This window comes from Octodon degus, unplaced genomic scaffold (assembly GCF_000260255.1).
Source record: "Octodon degus isolate 3935 unplaced genomic scaffold, OctDeg1.0 scaffold00229, whole genome shotgun sequence".
Taxonomy (NCBI): Eukaryota; Metazoa; Chordata; class Mammalia; order Rodentia; family Octodontidae; genus Octodon; species Octodon degus.
Window position 1 is genome coordinate 122611 of NW_004524805.1, and position 19642 is coordinate 142252.

General features: G+C 42.3%; 1 protein-coding gene and 2 pseudogenes across 1 annotated transcript in view; 2 read left to right on the forward strand and 1 right to left on the reverse strand.

Annotated features, from left to right (window-relative positions):
• LOC101562430 overlaps nt 1–9027 on the forward strand; it is a 19182-nt pseudogene extending 10155 nt beyond the window's left edge.
• Nucleotides 9028–10431: 1404 nt separating this feature from the next.
• The window catches only part of Raet1e (retinoic acid early transcript 1E), a 26302-nt gene continuing 17091 nt past the window's right edge, over nt 10432–19642 (forward strand). Inside the window, exons 1-3 of the mRNA XM_023705789.1 lie at nt 10432–10476; nt 11908–11926; nt 12236–12279. Coding sequence (XP_023561557.1) covers nt 10432–10476; nt 11908–11926; nt 12236–12279 — 108 coding nt within the window. The remainder of the gene's footprint in view (nt 10477–11907; nt 11927–12235; nt 12280–19642) is intronic.
• Nucleotides 18911–19314, reverse strand: LOC101582965 (annotated as a pseudogene).

A 19642-nucleotide genomic window follows, 5' to 3' on the forward strand; every position in this document is an offset into this window, starting at 1 on the left:
GATTGAACTCAGGCCCTTGCGCTTGCCAGGGAAGTGCTTATTCCACTAAGCCATCTCCCCGGCCCAGGTCATGAGTTCAATTCCCAGTACAAAAAAAAAAGAAGTTCAGAATCATAACTAAGTCGGCTCAGCAATTCTACACCCTACAGCAGCTCCTTGCCTGGATGGTATAAAGGGGAAATGAGGAAAGACACACTTGCTTCTGTTCTTGGGAGAAGCTCCAGTCTTCGCCTTCAACTTGGGCATCATCTCCTGGCTTCTAATGCAGACTCTTTGGCTTCTGCCTAGGATCTTTCAGCCTTCTGGCATCATGGACTCTTCCCCTTTCCCTCACTGACCCATTGGCCTCTTTGTACAGACTCACAAGGTTCCCTGCAACAAGCTCCAGACCCTGGACAGAAACCTCCAGCCTCCAGTGTACAGACATCCTCTGCACATTTTCTCATCCGAGTCTGTGGCCGAACATCATAAGGCGATCTTGTAATTTCTTATATATTTGTCTATCTTGTGTTACATCTGTTTCTCCAGTAAAACACTGACCAGTGTACTCTCTACACACACACACACACACACACACACACACACACACACACACACACGTAGAAAAAAGTGGGTCCAAAACTCTCTATGTATTTCCAAATGAGTGATTTCCTTCTAGGACCTGTATTCTTAGAACCCAGGAAGTCACAGACCTTTCTACCTCACTTCACAGCCTGTGGGGTTGTGAGGTATCCCCTCTGACTCGACATAAGAGATCCCTCTACCTATAAACCTCAGACCACTGTATCTATCCAACTGAGGCACATTCCTACTTACATTGGTACACAGGGAAGCAATTAGACCTCTGGTCTTTGCTAGATGAAGCCAATGGGTCTAGGGCTCAAGCAGACCACCAGATGCAATGCCTTCACCTTCAGTTACAACCAGTTATGCAAGTCACGCCCACCAGGCCTACCCTCACACCATGAAGTGAGGCCCCCACATTCTTTCTGTCCTGAGCTTGAACTTTTCAGGGATCTATGACTAGCTGTCACCTTATCTGTGTCTATCTCCCACAACTGTCTTTTGCCCAGTCACTGTGGTAGGGGAACACTGGAAACCTCACGGGAAGCTGTAATATAGTTCTTTTATGGCTTGATCCTACATAGTAAATCATTTCCCCAAATGGCACTTGATTAAACTCTCTGGTAATGTGGCAGACACTGCACTAGATTCCTCCCCCAACTCTATTCCACTTTTAAGGGCAAAACTCCATGCTGATTTTGCAGTTTGCAACAACCATGATCAAGTCAAATGGTTAGTAGTCTTCCAGCTGTCCCATGCTGTCCTGGCAATTTGACATGACTGGAGGTATGGAATCCACCAGGGAGTCGGCTGGGGAGGCACAACCGTTCCTTCCCTCATGCCACCCTTACTGCTTCTATTGAAAGACTCTGGCCTCGTGCATGACCAGGTAAACACCTCTATGGTCCCATGCAGAAGGGAACCAAAATTCAGAGCTGGCACAGAGCTGGCAGGTGGCTACAGCCAGGGTGCAGAATCTACAGGTTTAGGATAGGTTGGGTGCTAGCATACCTCTGCTGCAGAAATGTTACAAATACATGGAAGTTAAACAACATGCTCCTTAATAAATGATGGAATTATTAAGATGCTAAAATAGACATTTTGAGAATTTCTCAGAAAAACAAAAATGAAGATAACACACACCTATGCATAGCAAAAGCACCTCTGAGAGGAAATATTATAGCAATAAGTACCTTCACCAACATAAATGAAGAATCTCAAATAAACAACCTTGCACTTCAAGGAAGAGAACAACAAAAGCAAGTTACAGACAAAAAAAGTACAAGGAAAAAATAATAAAGATCAAATAAAAAATAAATGACATAGACTAGGTTAATAAAATGAATAGCTGGGAGGGAAATGAATAGCTGGTATTTTTAAAAGATAAAAAGTAAAACTTTAGCCACATTAAGAAAAATAGCCCTGCCCCTGGGGCGTGCTGAACCAGTGACTGAGTCTGGATGTGGTGGCACAGGCCTGTAATCCCAGCACTAGGGAGGTTGAAAAACAGGAAGATCACTAGGAGTCTGAGCTGTGTAGTGATATCCTGTACCAAATACAAAAAAATGAAGGAAAAAGAAAAGTTAGAAAACTCACACAAATTAAGCCAAAGATTTAAAAAAGAAGATATCACCACTGATACCATAGAAATACAAATAACTAGAAGAGACTATTTTGAACAGTGATATATCAATATTTTAGAAAACCCAAAAGAAACAGATTCTTGGACATATAACCCTAGAATGGAACTGGAAAGAAAAAATAAATCTGAATTGACCAATTTTTTTTTTTTTTTTTCAGAACCGGGGATTGAACTCGGGCCTATGCACTTGCCAGGGATGCACTAATTCCACTGAGCCATCTCCCTGGCCCCCTGAATGGACCAATTTTGAACAAGATAAAACAGTAAAAGAAGTCTTGGGCTGGGGAGATAGCTCAGCAGTCTAAGCATCTGCCTGGCAAGTCCAAGGACCTGGGTTCAAACCCTGGGACCCCGTGCCGAGCCAGCCCCAGGACCCTGGCCACAATGTGCCAGCCACCGAAACTGGGCATGGTGGCACACGCCTGTAATCCCAGTGCTGGAGAGGCTGAGACAGGAAGATCACTATAAATCCAAGCTGTGTAGCAAGACCCTGTACCTAAATAAATAAATAAATAAATAATTTTAAAAAACTGTTTAAAAAAAGTCTTCTTTGAGGAGTGCAGAATTTTCTGGCTTCATTGCTGAATTCTACCAAGCATTTAAGAATTAACGAAATGTTTTCCAACTATTTCAACTAGAAAAAGAAAAAATATTTCCAAATGCATTCTACAAATCTAACACTAACCTAATACCAAAACCAATTAAAAATAAAAGAGAAAGGAAGGAAAAAGAAAACTATAAGTAATCATCTCTGAAGAACAGAGATCAATACCAAAATACTAAAACCAAACTCAATAACGTATTAAAAGTGTTATTCACTACAATCAAGTGAAATTCATCCCAGGAATACAAGGAGGGCTCAATATTCACAAGTAAATACACATTACACTTTGCATTAGAAGAGTGAAGAATATGGCCAGGGAGATGGCTCAGTAGAATAAGTACTTGCCTGGCAAGCTCAAGGACCTGAGTTCAATCCCTGGTTTCCCCCCCCCCAAAAAAACAAAACAAAACAAAACAAAACAAAGAAGAGTGAAGAATAAAGCCACATTATCATCCAACAAATGCAAAAAAAAAAAAAAAGCATTGACAAAATTCAACCTTACTTCACCATAAAACTTTCAACAGGGCTGTGGTGTACCTCAATGCTAGAGTACTTGGCTAACATGCACAACACCCTGGTACTACAAAATAGGGGGAGAAAGGCTTCTCAGCTAATTAGGTATAGATAGAATATAGCACAAAACAATACGCTATATGGAATAAGCCCACAACCAATATCATACTGAACAGGGAAAAGCTGAGACCTTTTCCTCTAAGATCTGCCACAAAACAGCTTCCTACTCTTGCTGCTTCTGTTCAGCATTATACACAGACCCAGCCAGAGTAACTTAGGTAACAGAAACAAAGAGGCACACAAGCTAGAAAGGAAGGCAAACTGTCATTTCTTGCAGACATGATCTTTTCCATACATAATCCTAAGTAATCCTCAAAAAATTGTTAGTACTAATAAGCAAATGTAGTAAAGTTGTAGGTTAGAAAATCAAAATACTTGGCAAGCGCAAGGTCCTGAGTTCAATCCCTGGTACCGAAAAAAAAAAAAAAAGAAAGAAAGAAAGAAAGAAAGAAAGAAAGAAAGAAAGAAAGAAAGAAAGAAAGAAAAAAAGAAAGAAAGAAAGAAAGTCAAAATACAAATATTTGTCTCATTGCACTTGCTTTCTGTCACTATTTAAATGCCTAAATTGGGGCTGGGGAGATGGCTCAGTGGAATAAGCGCTTCCCTGGCAAGCTCAAGGGCCTGAGTTCAATCCCCGGTTCTGAAAGAGAGAGAGAGAGAGAGAGAGAGAGAGAGAGAGAGAGAGAGAGAAGATAAAATGCCTATGGGGCCGAGGAGATAGCTCGGTAGAATAAGCACTTGCTTGGCAAGTACAAAGGCTTGAGTTCAATCCCTGGTTCCGAAAAAAAAAAAAAAGCCTAAATAATCTGCCTCCCAATGGGGGTGGAGGGCGATAACCCAAAGAAAAGCTCAAACAAGTCCAGTTTAGTGAGTAACTGAGTTTAGTAGGAGTTACTTACAAATAATGGAAGACTTGCAGGCTGAGCCACCACTGAAGCTGCCCTTCTTCCCTGTGTTAGCCTACTGGCTTGACAGGTTATTAACTGAAACAGCGAAAGTAGGATTAAAATCAAGAAGGGTCCTAGGGAACAGTTATGTGTAATCTACCCTCAGTTTCACCCATATCTGCTGATCTCAGTAAATACCACCCAGCTACCCTGATGGGTGACTTCTTTATGCTGCCATCTGACACTCACTCTCAGCACCCCCCAGGGTCAGGATGTGGGGTGTTTTTGGGGGACAGGAAGTGTGGCACAAGATGAAGCTTCTTTGTTTGGGGTTTGGAGGACAAGTCTTTTTTTTTTTTAATTTTTCCTTCCTTCCTTTCTTTCTTTCTTTCTTTCTTTCTTTCTTTCTTTCTTTCTTTCTTTCTTTCTTTTTTTATGGTCAGCTCAGCCTACCCTGAGGGCGGGGCTGGCATGGCATGTGGTGCTGGGGATGGAACTGAGGTCCCTGCATGCTTGCCTAAGCAGTCGCTTTAGATCACTGAGCTATCTCACCAGCCCCAGGAGGACAAGTGTTACTACTTTGTTACTGCAAATGGCTGTAAACTTACTCTCTCATTTTTCTTTTTTTCCCCATAATTTTATTGAGAAATAAATAGCAATGAGACAGTTTCAAATCAAATTGGTAGGACAGTTCCAATAATTAGCACATTGACTCTCATTTTTCTACAAGCCCAAAGTAAAAAATCCTCACAAGGATAAAATCAACATGCATTCCTTTATAGAGCTGTGTGCTCTACTGGAAAATGTGTATCTTCTGGCCTCTTGCATCTTCTGGAACAATGTGTTTCCTCCTGCTCATAATTTTGGCTCATATCTCCATCCCACAGGCCAAATCATCAATCTGAGTCCTTCTGGTACTGTCTGGCTCTCTCTTTTCTGCCTGCCTGTGATGATACTGGGCCCACCCAAATAATCCAGAAAATCACCAGTCGCCAGGTCAGCTGATTAGTGAACTTAGCTCTATCTGCACCCAGAACACCACTCTTCATGCAACCTGACATACAGGTTCCAGGCATTAGGACCTGTGTTACAACAGGAGAGGCCCAGGGGCCAGCAGGACCAGGAGGTCTCACCCACAAAGGCTGCCTGCCCCACCTTTGCTTCAGTGGTACTGACTGTACAAGGCTTCTCATGAGGTCAAGAGCCTGAGGGACCGGGGGCTGAATGGACTGGCAAGGACAGTACTTTTGTTCATAACTCTGTTCTTTTTTAACCTGACTTAAAACACAGTTGCAGGGGGGCCGGGAAGATGACTCAGTGGAATAAGCGCTTCCCTGGCAAGTGCAAGGGCCTGAGTTTAATCCCTGGTTCCACAAAAAAAAAAAAAAAAAAACAAACCAAAAACCACAGTTGCAGGGGCCGGGGAGATGGCTCAGTAGAATAAGTGCTTACCTTGCAAGCGCAAGGGCCTGAGTTCAATCCCTGGTTCTGCCAAAACCAGGGGGGTGCCGGGGAGATGGTTCAGTGGAATAAGCGCTTCCCTGGCAAGCGTAAGGACCTGAGTTCAATCCCCAGTTCTGCAAAAAAAATAAAATAAAATAAAACACAGTTGCATTGGTAATCACTCTGTGTTAATAAACTAAAAATATACTTTGCATGATTTTTTTTTTTTTTTTTTTTTTTTTTTTTTTTTTTTTTTGGAAGGGTCTACAGGGTGTTTAGGCTCTCACTACTAGATCGGACTTGTAGTGATCTGCCTATTTATAGCCTCCCAAGAGCTGGAATTACAGGTGCACCACCACGCCCAGTCCCAATTGCTGTCTCAGCACATCCCAGGGGTGGGGTCAGCACAGCAGGCTTGGGAATTGAACCCCTAGCCCCTGTGCCTGCTTGCAGACACTTCAATCTGCTGAGCTATTTGGCCAGCCCCTTGTTTGTATGATAACTATATCACAAATAGTACAGAAAATAGAACTGTGTCAGAGCAAAGGTTTTGTATACTATTAAAATTAAATTTGTTTAATTTAATCTAAATTGTTTTTAAATTATTAAGTGTATTCCCCAAAAGACACCCACTAACAAACTAAACAATTTTTAAAAGATAAGGAAACTAAAGTGATGCTGAAGAAAATACTTAACGAAGATAATAGTGGTGAGGAAAGAAAGAAAAAGGATCCAAGATGTATGGAAAATAAAGGATAGAGTAGTAACTTATTAGAGACCCTACCACAGGGCCAGTTATTGGAGACCCCTGCATTGGGTTTTAGTTCCCTACCTGGATTATGGCACATGGCAGAAAGGAAAGAGCAAGAGAGAGAGTAAAGAGGTGTATAACTTGGGGACCCACAGTTGCTCTCTAAGAACAAAAGGCCCTGAATCCACCTAGCCATCAATTTATCAGCCAGTGCAGGGAAGAGGGTACATTGCTTTCCCTGCCACAGCATAGAAGTAATGGTTGAATGGGCAATTTTAACATCATAACGGAAACAAGTGGGAACTATTCCTACACTTGTGTGTGTCAGTCTAATTTATTGAGGAAGCAGGATTTCCACATTCCAAAACCTGGCCCTCAAGGCAGGCAGCTTAAAGAGAGCCTAGGACAGACATTACGTCATTTTACAATTTATGCTCCCCAACAGTAACTCATAACAGCTAAATCTTGGAATTGGCCTGTAGCTCCATTAACAGATGAAGGGATACAGGAAGATGTGTATGTGCACAGTGGAGCACTGCTCAGCCCTAAAGAAGGATATCTTTTTTTTGTGTGTGTGGTTTTGTTTTGTTTTGCAGAACCGGGGATTGAACTCAGGCCCTTCTGCTTGCCAGGGAAGCATTTATTCCACTGAGCCATCTCCCCAGCCCAAGAAGGATATCTTTGAGTCATTTGTAGGAAAACGGATACACCTTGAAACCATAATGTTAGGTGAAATAAATCAGACGTCAAGGTTAAATATCGCATGTCCTCTCTTGCATGAGAAGCCCAAAGTATAAATTCAAAGAGCAAAATAAAGGATGGATGATAGGAAATAAAGAAGTAAACTTCCTTGGAGATGGGAACTGGGCTAGGCAAGGGGAAAGGAGGGAAAGAGAAAGTAAAAATGATAAAGATGTACTATGTATATCTACCACTTCCCAGGGATGAATGTAATTATTATGCATCACAAATATGTACTAACTGTTCAAAAGCACAAAGCAGACTCCCGCGGGGCGCCTAGTGGTGGGGGCGGTAACACTGACTCAGGGTGGAGGCACAGACAGCGCAGTACTCAATGCTCAGTGCGCAGCCCAGCCGCAGCTTTCCTAGAGGACAAAGAGGCGAGGCCTGGGCTTCCACCAGTTCCTTTGGCAGTCACCTGCCTGACTGCAACCTGCCTCCAGATCAGCTCTCTGTGATCCCCAACAACCTGTAACCCCAACCGGCACAGCAAATGTGATGCCCAGCCAGTGTGTGTCAGTGTGTGCGTGTGTGTGTGCACGCGTGTGTATGTGTGTGTGAGAGAGAAAGTGTGTGTGTGTGTGTGTGTGTGTGTGTGTGTGTGTGTGTACTCTGAGTGTGTATTTGTGTAATCAGCGGTCCTGCAGGTTCCAGATGCTGGGGATAGTATGAGGCCAGCACAGGATATGGTCAGGATGAAGAAAGAACTGAAATCTTTGCCCTGTGGTTTTGGAAATCTTGCTTAACTTTCAAAGTGGGGTTGTCAACGGTTCCTAGTCCTCCACCTCTAGCAGAAATGTGAATGGTCCTGTAGCTGGGAGCTGGTGCTACAAGGTGGATCGAAGTAGTGAAATTCTCCTACATGTAGACCATCAGTAACTCTAACTTTGCCAAGAGGAAATGGGTGAAGTCATTAAAAGTTCATCTTTTCATCAGGGGACAGTGATAAACTGAAATGGTGCTTGCAAGTAAACTCAGAAGGGCTCAAAGAAGAGAGCTAAGATCACCTATCCCTTTACCTGTTACTGAGCAGCTGTCCAAAGAAAGAAGTTCAGACAAAATTCAAATTCTCTATTCTGAACGCCAAGTCAACAAGCTTATATGTTTGTTCAAGGCAAAGGCCAGGGACTCAAAAAGTTCATCCGTAGAGATTTTGTTCAGGATGAGGCCAGTGGGCTTTTTCCTGATGACACACTTATCCTCTTCTGCGAGGTGAGTGTGGTACAAGATTCTGTTGACATTTCTAGCCGGAATCCAATGAACCTGGTGGCGGTTCTAAGTGCGGTTGGCAGGTGAGCCTGGAGGGCTGTGGGAGAATTCAGACTGCTGCTTGCCTGTTGCTGACCAGGAGTTCCAGGCACACGAAGTGATCTTAGCAGCTCATTCTCTGGTTTTTAGTGCCATGTTTGAACATGAAATGGAAGAGAGCAAACAGAGTCAAGCTGAAATCAGTGATTTACAGCCTGAAGTTTTTAGGGAAATGATGTGGTTCGTTTACAAGGGAAAGGAGCCAAACCTGGACAAAACGGGGACGGTGTGCTGAGGCTGCTGATGTGCACGCTCAGGGGAGCGTGTGAAGGTCCCAGTGAGGACACCCTCTGTACCCTCTACAGCACCTCTCGTGGTGAATGCCCAGAGAGTCTTTATCCTGGCTAACCTCCACAGCAAGGACCAGCTCAAAACTGCTGCTGTGGATTTCATCAATCATCACTCCTTGGATGACCTGGAGACCTGGGGTGGAAGTCCATGGTGGTGTCACCTCAACATGGTGGCCAAAGCCTACTGCTCTCTGGCTTCAGTACAGTGCCCTTTCCTGGTGTAGTGGTTGATACACTGTGTCAACTTGAGAAGTTAAAAGCCTAAGTTGGCTCAGCAATTCCACACCCTTGGGGGTGAAGGCCCCTGTCAGGCATGGAGGCTCTACCCTAGAGTGACTCATCACTTAAAAGGATATAAAAGGGAACTGAGGAAGGATGGAGTGGTCCACTTCCTCCGAAGACCTCCAGTCTTTGTAGTCAGCTTGGGCGTTGTCTCCTGGCTTCTAGCACAGACTCTTCAGCCTCGCCTTGGATCCTTTAGCATTCTGGTGTAGACTCATCAGCCTTCCATCACAGACCCATCAGCCATCTGTCACAGACCCATTGCCCTCCTGATAGAGGAACACTGTAAAGGGACTGCAAAGAACACTGTAATGAGCTCCAGAGTTTGGACTGAATCCTTCAGTCCCCAGTATGCAGATGCTGTTCCTTTAGTAAAATCCTGACTGATACACCTGAGATCCCCACAAAAGTGCCTGAAGCAGTCCTAAGACCCCACCTGTCTTAAGGCTCCATTTATTTTCCAAAAGCAGCAGCCACTCTTTCTGCCACTGTATAGCAGGTAAACAGCACAATCTATGGAGCTTTCACTCCACTGTAGGGAAAGACTGCATTGTGCTCCACCCTGTAAAGAACACTAAATAACTGGGGGGTGGGGGCAGGACTTGGGTTGCGGCACCTCTGTGCACCCTTCAGCCTGGCCCCCTCTGACACCAGTCACAATTTCAGGGTGGCCTAGAACACATCCCAGCTGTGGTACTGTGAGGAACTGCCTTCTCTGATGGGGCAGACCCATCAGCATGTGTCTGGTGCTAATGGAGGGGAAAAGAAAAGATGCTTAATTTAAGAGAAGGGCAAAGGAAAGAGAAAAGGATTTTTGCAGAATCACTTTGTGAATTCCAAAGTATTTATGTTGAGAGAAGCAAACTGGAGTCCTAACAACTGCACTAGTACTTGGATGTTTGTGAAGATGCCTTGCCAGAGCACTCTCACTGTTAGTGCCTACCCCTCACAAGGACAGAATACGCCCTTTTATCGTCCGATGAAAAGTGACAAGTGACAGCAAAGAGGAAGGAGCCAATTCAGTCTGGAAGATGAGTGTTCTGATAGTCGTGGCTTTTGCAGAAATCTTTTTGTTTTTTTCAGAAATCTTTATTGGTATTGAAAACTGGAAAAAATAATTCACCCAGAATGTATACTGTCTTGACAAGAACTATGGTTCTCTGTTAAACATTTTTCTCTGATTTTATTTCTCTTCCCTTCCCTCCTTCCTTTTTCTAAAGTGAAAAACACAAAGCAAAAGCAAAAAAGAGAGAAAGGAAAAATGGAAATTTTAATAAATTTTGTATGAAAAAAGGCAGTCTCCATGACTGTGATGTGCACTCCACCAGTCACCACCCCAGCACTAGATGCCTGTGAACACCACAGAAGCTGCTCTTCTTGTTTCAATTCAAGTATTGCTAATACTGCTTGCTATTGGATAGAATGTAAAGAAGCAAATAATAGCCACTGTTCTGACTATTCAGCAGTTAGCAATTGTAGCACGGTGAACAACACTGCCTTGTGTTCTGTGCCTGCTAAATTGCTCCAGCGCCAATGAGTGCAGTACCTAAAATTACAACTCCACTTTGCCCTTCTTCCACCACAGTTACCACAACAAGTGTGGCAAATACCACTTTGACTCCAACCTTAGGTCCTGTGCAGAAGTCTACCTTTGATGCAGCCAGTTTCACTGGGGGAACTGTCCTTATTTTGGATGTGTAGGCTGTAATTTTCTTTCTCTATAAATTGTGCAAATCTAAAGAACAAAATTACCATACTCTGTAAATGAACATATTAAATTAACGAGGACTGGTCATTTATTTGTGTAATTCAGTGAAACCAAAATGCTATCTTTCAAGAAGTCCCACATGGAAGATGCTATTCTAAGATATTTAAATTCATGAAGGATAAATAGGATTTTGGAGCATCATCCCTAGATAAAAATCAGTTAAACCAGTTTGCTCAAAATAACTTTTTTTTTAAATTTTATTTATTTATTTGTGTGTGTGTGTGGCCAGCTCAGCCCACCAGGGGGCGGGCTGGCTGGCATGTGGTGCTGGGGGATTGAACCGCGGTCCCTGGGCTTTGCTAAGCTTGTTCTAAGTAGGTGCTTTAGACCACTGAGCCATCTCAACAGCCCCTCAAAATAATTTTTTATAAAATATTCTGCTTGAATCCTTAAGGATGTCTTATGTTATTTAAAATGTCTACTGCTGCGAGATTATGTTTCTTTTCTTGACATGCCAAATCAAATATAACTTTGTGTAAGTGATAGAAAATGTTATGTTGTGCAGACAACCTCTGACTCTTGGCAGATTAAGTTTAGTCATCATAAAGCCTGAAAGTAGCATTATTTTCATCTTAACGCAAGATATTACTTAGTAGCCGGAATTGAGAAACATGCCAAATTAGCATCAGTCAGGTAGATTTTTGACTAGCATTTCTGAAGTGGAATTAACCTATTTAGTAGTACAAAACCATATTCCTGGAATAAAATTTTATGCTCAGTGTTACTTTTTTCTACATTAGAAATAAGTTGCCACATAGGGAATTACATTCCAGACTTAAAGAAATGAATGAAAAGGATACAAACCATTAATGTATAACAGGTTATTGTTCATACTTTTAAGCACTTTATATCATTGAGAATGTAAAGAACGATGCCTTAGGGACAGTGAGATAGCTCAGCAGACTAAGAACCTGCTTAGACAAGCACAGGGACTCGGGTTAGATCCCTGGTACCACATGCCATGCCGGCCCCATCCCTGGGCACACTGAGTCCGAGTCTGGGCATGGTGGCTTATGCCTGTAACCCCAGCACTGGGGAGGCTTAAAACAGGAAGATAACTGTGAGTTCAAGCAGTATAGTAAGACCCTGTACCAAATACATTTCAAAACAAAACAAACAACAACAACAAAAAAAAATTGCCTTAAAAGACAGACTAAAAGATAGGCTGTACTTGAAAATATTTATGATTTGTTCTTTTATGTTAAGGATGGTAAATGTTCTGAGGAAATGCTGTTGAAATGATGGGTAGTAAACCTGCCTCTAGATATACTGTTAATATTTAATTAAAAACATCTCTTTTCATAGCTGAGAAAGTTAAGCTACAGAGTTGAAAGCCTTCATATTTTGAACCTCCCAACATTGTACTTGAGGCTGTTGAAGAGAGTTAAAACTAATTATGTATCTTTATCTTTGTACTCAAAAAAAGGTATCCTAACGCTATAGTACCTTAAAAAGATTTCACCCAAGCTTTCCTAGAAAATAATTTTTTGAGGCTGTAAGGATATAAGTTTTAGGATCATTTATTCTTTTTTTTTTTTTTTGCGGAACCGGGGATTGAACTCAGACCCTTGCGCTTGCCAGGCAAGCATTTATTCTACTGAGCCATCTCCCCGGCCCTTATTCTTTTTTTTTTTAAAGACATTTATTCAGCATCATGATCAGACTATTACATTTAGCAATCAACAGCATGGGTGCCAAAAAAGGTCTTCATTAAAACCCTTTGTTGGAATGCTGTATACTTTCCACAGAAAATAAAATAACCTGTTATACAATTAGTCACATATACACTCCTCGAGTTTTTCATCCATGTGCATGAATATAGTCTAAAACATGTCATCTTCATAACTCCTAGGCCCTGCTACCACTGTGCTTGGCTGAGTTCACAAATCTGTTGTAACCTGTAGCTTCCCTGTCACTTCTCTCGTTCTCCTGTCCTGCTAAGCTTTGTTTCCTGAAAGTATTTAAAACTTTCTGCCACTGCCATAGTTAGTGCTGCTGCTGGAGCCACCATAGTCACCTTGATTTCATGGTTTGGTAATATACTGGCCTCCACCACCACAGGGCCCAGAGCTTCTGCTTCCAAAGTTTCCTCTCTTTGTGGGTCCAAAATTTGAAGACTGACTGTTGTAATTGCCAGATTCATTATAGCTTCCACCACCTCCATAATTGCTTCCATCATTACCAAATCCATTGTAGCCATCTCTGCTGCCACCATATCCTCCCCCACCATGACTGCCACCAAAGCCACCTCGACCACTGAAACTGTTGCTGTTTTTTTTTTCCTCGGAATGCCTTCAGGGCAGGTTTGGCTGGCTGGAGTTGTGGGGATGGAACTACAGCCACCAGAGGCTGACAGCTTTGTGGAAGCAGCCACTTAACTGAGCTAGGGCCAGGCCCCCTGAAACTGTTTTTAAGGTACTATAGCGTTAGACCCTCCGTGACTAAAACTGTCATTGCCACCAAAACCACCTCCATGACCACTACCAAAGTTTCCAGAACCACTTTGACCTCTTTGGCTAGGTGAAGCACTAGCCATCTCCTGCTTTGACAGGGCTTTCCTCACTTCACAGTTGTGGCCATTCACAGTGTGGCATTTTTGAATGATTGTCCACAGAATCATAGTCATCAAAGGCTATAAAAGCAAAGCCCCTCTTATTTCCACTGCCTTGGTTGGTCATAATTTCAATCACTTCGATTTTTCCATATTGTTCAAAACAATCTTGTAGGTGATATTCTTCAGTATCTTCTTTAATGCCACCAACAAAGATCTTCTTCACCATTAAGTGGGCACCTGGTCTTTGAGAATCTTCTCTTGAGACAGCTCTCTTTGGTTCCACAATTCCGTCCACTTTGTGTGGCCTTGTATTCATGGCTGCCTCTGCCTCCTCCACAGTGGCATAAGTGACAAACCCAAAGCCCTTGGAATGCTTGGTGTTCAGGTCTCTCATTACCACGCAGTCTGTGAGTGTTCTCCATCACTTAAAATGGCTCCTCAGACTCTCATTAGTTGTTTCAAAGCTCAGCCCTCTGATGAAGAGCTTCCTTAACTGTTCAGGCTCCTTGGGAGACTCTGACTTAGACATGAGAGCAGTCGGAAGAGAGCCTGACGATGCTTCCTCCATGGTGTCCACCAGCAGAAAGGAATAAGCTACTAAGCATACTCTCACTTATTCTTTAAATGAGACAGTCATTTTAAGTTTTGTGACTAGTGTAATTTCACAAAACTTAAGGGTTTTAAATCAGGTGTGGTGATGCATGTCTGAAATTCCAGTACTTGAGATGCTGAGGCAGAAGGATCTCTGTGAGTTCAGGGCCAGCCTAAAGTATAAAATGAAACCCTTTCTCCAAAAACCAAAAGCAAAAAAGCCCCAGAGTTTTTAATCTGATTACTATAGATTTTTAATGATTATCCTGAATAGATTGCTTGTCCTTTTTAACTTTCTCCTTCCTTCCTTTTCTTTTTGATTTCAATTCCCATAGAATAACAGGTATGGGTATTTTTATTTCTGTCATTTTTCATAAAGCCTAGTTTCAATCAAGAGTACTTTATTTTACAAAATATGTCTATGTATATACAAAAAAACTATAAAAGAGTACCAAAAAGATTTCTTTGGGGTCCCTATCCAGTCCGGAATTGTAATAACAGGCTCCCCTTTTACTAACTTTACTCCTGTAATGCTTCCAGTTTTTAAACTATGTGTACATATTACTTTAGAAAAAAAAAAAGTTCCTGGATATCTGAAAAAAACAACCATTTCTGAGGAACTTAATAACAGTACAAAATCAAAGATTTATAATACTAAGTCACAGTGTAGTTATATAAGACTTCCGCTGTAAAATTCCTGCGGTGTAACAAGAGCATCTTTATTTGTGATCTTTCCCCTTCGTCTTTCTGTAAACCATCTCCCAGAAGCTGGCTAGAAGCTTGGTCTCTCTGTTTTGTGTCTCTCCTTGGTTGAAGAACAAAAGGGCTCTCTTCTCATCAGAGTGGTCCATCTCACTACCCTTATGCAGTGGTACAGCCCCCAAATCTACGATGGCCGCTACCACTCATACACAGACTAAGCATTCAACTAAGGTGAATGCATGCATCACTTTTTGGCTCAGTTTCACCTCTACGGATATCACTTCCCAGGGTTTCCATACTCTGCCATTAAGGCATCTTCACCTGGTAGCAGAGCATGGCCATAATTTAGAGGCTTCTCTCATCTTGACAGATGTGTATTACCAAAGCTTCTGTACTTACTAAAGCCATAGAGCCTACAGTCTTGCACTGCTCAATCTAGATAACTTCTGGCAACTTCTCTTCTGAAAATTTACAGTTTGTGTCACTGAGAATTTTATTCCTTTATTCTTAGGTTTTGTTTTTGTTTTGTTTCTTTCTCTTCTTTTTCTTTTCAGCTTTTTTCTTTTATTTATTTTTTATTATGCATTTGGTACAGGGTCTCTCTACACAGCTCAGACTCAGTGATCCTCATGTTTTCAGCCTCCCCACCGCTGGGATTACAGGTGTGTACCACTATGCCCAGACTCAGTGCTGGCATGCCCAGGGCAGGCTCAGGGCCTACACAGAATGTGGGGCTGAGATTTGAACTTGCTCCCTGTACTTACCTAAGCAGGCACTTAGTCTGCTGAGCTATCTTGCCAGTCCTTCTTTTGAGCTTTTCTGACTCAATTTTTGTCATCATCAGAGCTAGAATTAGTGTAAGAGTCTGAAAACTTGTGATAGAACACTTTCTATGCTTTCTTTAGAGGATTATTCTTTTTTTAACATCTGGTCTTCTTCCTCTTTTCTTTAGAAATGTATTTTGAGCTAATACTCTTCTAGCTCTTTACTTCATCTTCAAAGGTCTGTTCATAGGAATCCAGTCCAGAGACTTTGGGGATAGCTCCCATACCTTGGGCACTCTAGTTCCCCAGTCTTCTCTTCTCCTTCAGCTTCTGCTGCCAACAGCTCTCCCTCTTTTCCTTCTTGTAGTCTTCTGACACTTAGGAAGAGTTGCACAGCCCCTGGGCCCACCCTCAGGACCCCAGCACCTCCCTGGGGTGAGTAGCAGATGCCTGCCCATCCACATGGAGAAACAGGGACACTGGGGCCCTGAATAGTGCTTCAGTGCCCCACATGGGGCAGTTACCACAGACACCCAGCCTTACCAGGCCTGGTGCCCACACAGGCACACTGTCAAAAGCGGCTGTCATGTCTTAAAGACACTGAAATGGCTGTAGATGATTCTATGTGACATCAAGCTGAGTGACCCCTACCAACATCCATAATATTGAGCCAGCTTGGAAGCAGATCCTATAGCTCTAATAAACCTTCAGATAATTGCAAGTCTAGCCAACATCTTATCTTCAGCTCTATGGGAGACCCTGGGCCAGAATCAGCTACCTAAACCCCTCCTGCAATTTAAACCTTAAGAAATGATGTGAAATAATAAATTATTTATTTTTTTAAACAACTGGAGTGGGGATTGTTAGGCAACAATAGCTAATGAGTAGAGAGTTTTGTACCAAGAATTGAATACAACAACAACATGGAGTGTCTTTGACTATGAGCAGTGGATAGAAGCTTCAGGGCACTAAAGGAGCTGTCAGTAAAGTTCTTTGAGAAGGATAAAGGTGGCCCTTGAGGAGGATGCAGGCAAGAACTCCAAAGAAGAGAGATACACCAGCCTAACCAGAGGCCTCTTTCTCTTCCCCACACAGAGCTGAGGTTGCCCACATCAGACACATGCAGAGGAAGTGGTGTCATTTATCTTGTTCTTTATAGATCAGGAGAAAAGAGTACAAAGGTCAGGGGCAGGGTTCAGGAGAACTGAGAAGAGCTTGGTGCTATAGTCAGGCTTGTGAAGATGAACCAACAAAAATTCCCAAATCCCTAAGGCCAAGGAAATGTCATTTTCACTGCCTATAACCTTAGCAAACATTAAATACTACAGGTCCTTAAACATGCACTGAGCACCTAGGATATGTAAACACTTCTCCTGATGGGTCAAAGGCAAAGATGATATCTTCTTTTCTAAAAAGAGTCAGTCAACCCAGAGTGAGCCACCTGGTAATAATACTGGAAGTTATTCTGCAGTTGGAGCTTTTAGAAAATACATGGGAGGAAGCCCATTTTATCTAGGAAAGGTTGGGAAAATATGAGAGAAAAAGGCATCAGACTGGGCCTATTCTTTCCTTGTGTGGAAAAAATAATGTAGGCAGAGAGATGATCCGTAGCTATACTATGATGTACTCTGGTGTGGGACCAGCAAGGAGATCTAGAGATTGGGCTACTGACCCCTGAGCACAAGATCAGCCCAGTGGGGAAGAGGAAAGGCAAGATGGGGGAAGCGACACAGTGGTGTTGACTCTCAGCGTAGGCTCACCAAATTGCAACATTAGCTAAGTAACTTTAACAAAGACTCAGCTTTGGAAAAAGATGAGAAAGAATCTCCTGGTGCAAAAATGAAAACTGGTATAATTTTTTTGATGGGTAATTTGACAATATTTGTCAAAAATATTGACAAAGTCTAAAACTAAGAATGTGCATTCATACTTGTTTGCAATTGCTTAAAAATTCTATGGAAGGACAATTATTCTGATGAAATTCAAGTCTTTTTTTTATGCGGTACTGTGGATTGAATTCAGGGCCTATGAATTTGTCAGGCAAGTGCTTATTCTACTGAGCTATCTCCCTGGTGAAGTTCAAGTCTTGAGTATAAGGTTAAAGACATTGGATGCAAGAAAGAATGGGAAAATCAGTTTTAAAAAAGATTTGTTTTGGTTGAAAGGTTTGACTATGAACAGTGGATAGAAGCCTCAGGGCACTAAAGGAGCTGTCAGTGAAGTTCTTTGAGAAGGATAAAAGTGGCCCTTGAGGAAGATGCAGGCAAGAACTCCAAAGAAGAGAGATACACCAGCCTAACCAGAGGCCTCTTTCTCTTCCCCACACAGAGCTGAGGTTGCCCACATCAGACACATGCAGAGGAAGTGGTATCATTTACCTTGTTCTTTATAGATCAGGAGAAAAGAGTACAAAGGTCAGGGGCAGTCATGATTAGCTGGCCAACGCTGTTTCGGACCTGCGGTGAGGCAGCATGTTATAGTAAGAGCAAGTGGCAGGGCAAAACAGTTCACTGCATGGCCAGGAAACAAAGAGAACACACAGAAAGGGGTAGGGTCCCATGATCCTTTATGAGGGAGGTGAGGGCAATCTGGTTGTGTATCTGTCACCCTATTCTACTGATCTGGTTAGGTGGTTGTCCCCTTCCTCCCTTGCTGTTCCATCTGCATCCCTTCGAAAGCTGTGCATTCAGTGGAAGACAATGAACAACTCAGATAGAGGAGGAACCATGATCCTTTCAACGAATTCCCGGTGACCTAAAGACCTCCCACTAGGCCCCACCTCTTAAAAATCCCACCATTTCCAATAGTACCACTCTGGGGACTAGGCCTTTAACACAGGGCTCTCTGGGAAATATTCAAGATCTAAACCAGAGCACAGATTATCTTTTTTTTTTTCTAAATACGCAGCCTCTTATTTATTTTCTTGAGGTTCAGAGTTGAGTTTTTGTGATTTGATTAGATAAAGATGAAAGGTCAGTAGGCAACCTAAAAATATTTATTAAAATTATATCAATACTAAGAAAAAAAGTTTTTAAAAATGGGCCAGGGAGATACCTCAGTGGAATAAATGCTTGCCTGGTAAGCACAAGATCCTGAGTTCAATCCCTGGTACCACAAATAAAATAAAATAAAATAAAATAAAATAAAATAAAATAAAATAAAATAAAATAAAATAAAATAAATAAAAAATTATATCATTACTTAATAAACTATACAAAAAAACAGTGAGACAAACATATGCATTTATAGACTGTGCATCAGTCAATTCAGATCCCTGCAGAGAGAATTCCTGGCGTGACCTCATTTATCTGTGAGAGCAAAGAGCAATTCCCGGGGAGACATATGCATCCATCTACTCGTCTAGCACCATCCGACCTCTGCTTCCAGATGGCTTCCTTCTCCTGTGAATGTGCATGTCTAGTTGTCTGCTTCTTAACAGCACACATTTACCTTCCTCATCCACCAGCCATGGGCAGAGGACCAGGACCATGAAGATGACTGATTCTACACATTCTTCTGGGGAGGGTTTCCTGGTGGCCCTCTTCCATCATTATATCTGGAATCAGATGACTTTCTGTCTTTTTTCACATCTTGCTGAAACAGTTTTGAAAAGCAAAACCACAAACTTGGCTATTCCCCAGAAGAAATCTGGGTTTTTTCCCCATAATTTTATTGAGAAACAAATAGCAATGAGACAGTTTCAAAGCAAATTGGTAGGACAGTTTCAATAATTAACACATTGCATACATTCTTCCTAGTGGTTAATTGCTGTGAAATCTGTTATTAATGATAGTCTCCACGGGGACTGACTCCAGCTGTCCAACACTTGCCCATTTGAGGTGTAAACCATCTTCCCTCCCTCCTGGCTTTGCAGAAGTCAAGCACAGATTATCTTTTTTCAATATTTTGATTATGAGGGCTAGTGAAATAGCTGAGTGGACTAAGCACCTGCTTAGGCTAAGCACAGGGACTTGGTTCTATTCTGGACCCCACATGCCATTCCAGCCCCACCCCTGGGCACACTGAACCAGCCACCAAGACCCGGTGTAGTGATGCACCCTTGTAATCTCAGCTCTGGGGAGGCTGAAAACAGGAGGATCACTAGAGTCAGAGCTGCATATTGTACCAAATACAATATATATATATATATATATAATTTTTTGCATAAATGCATAAAT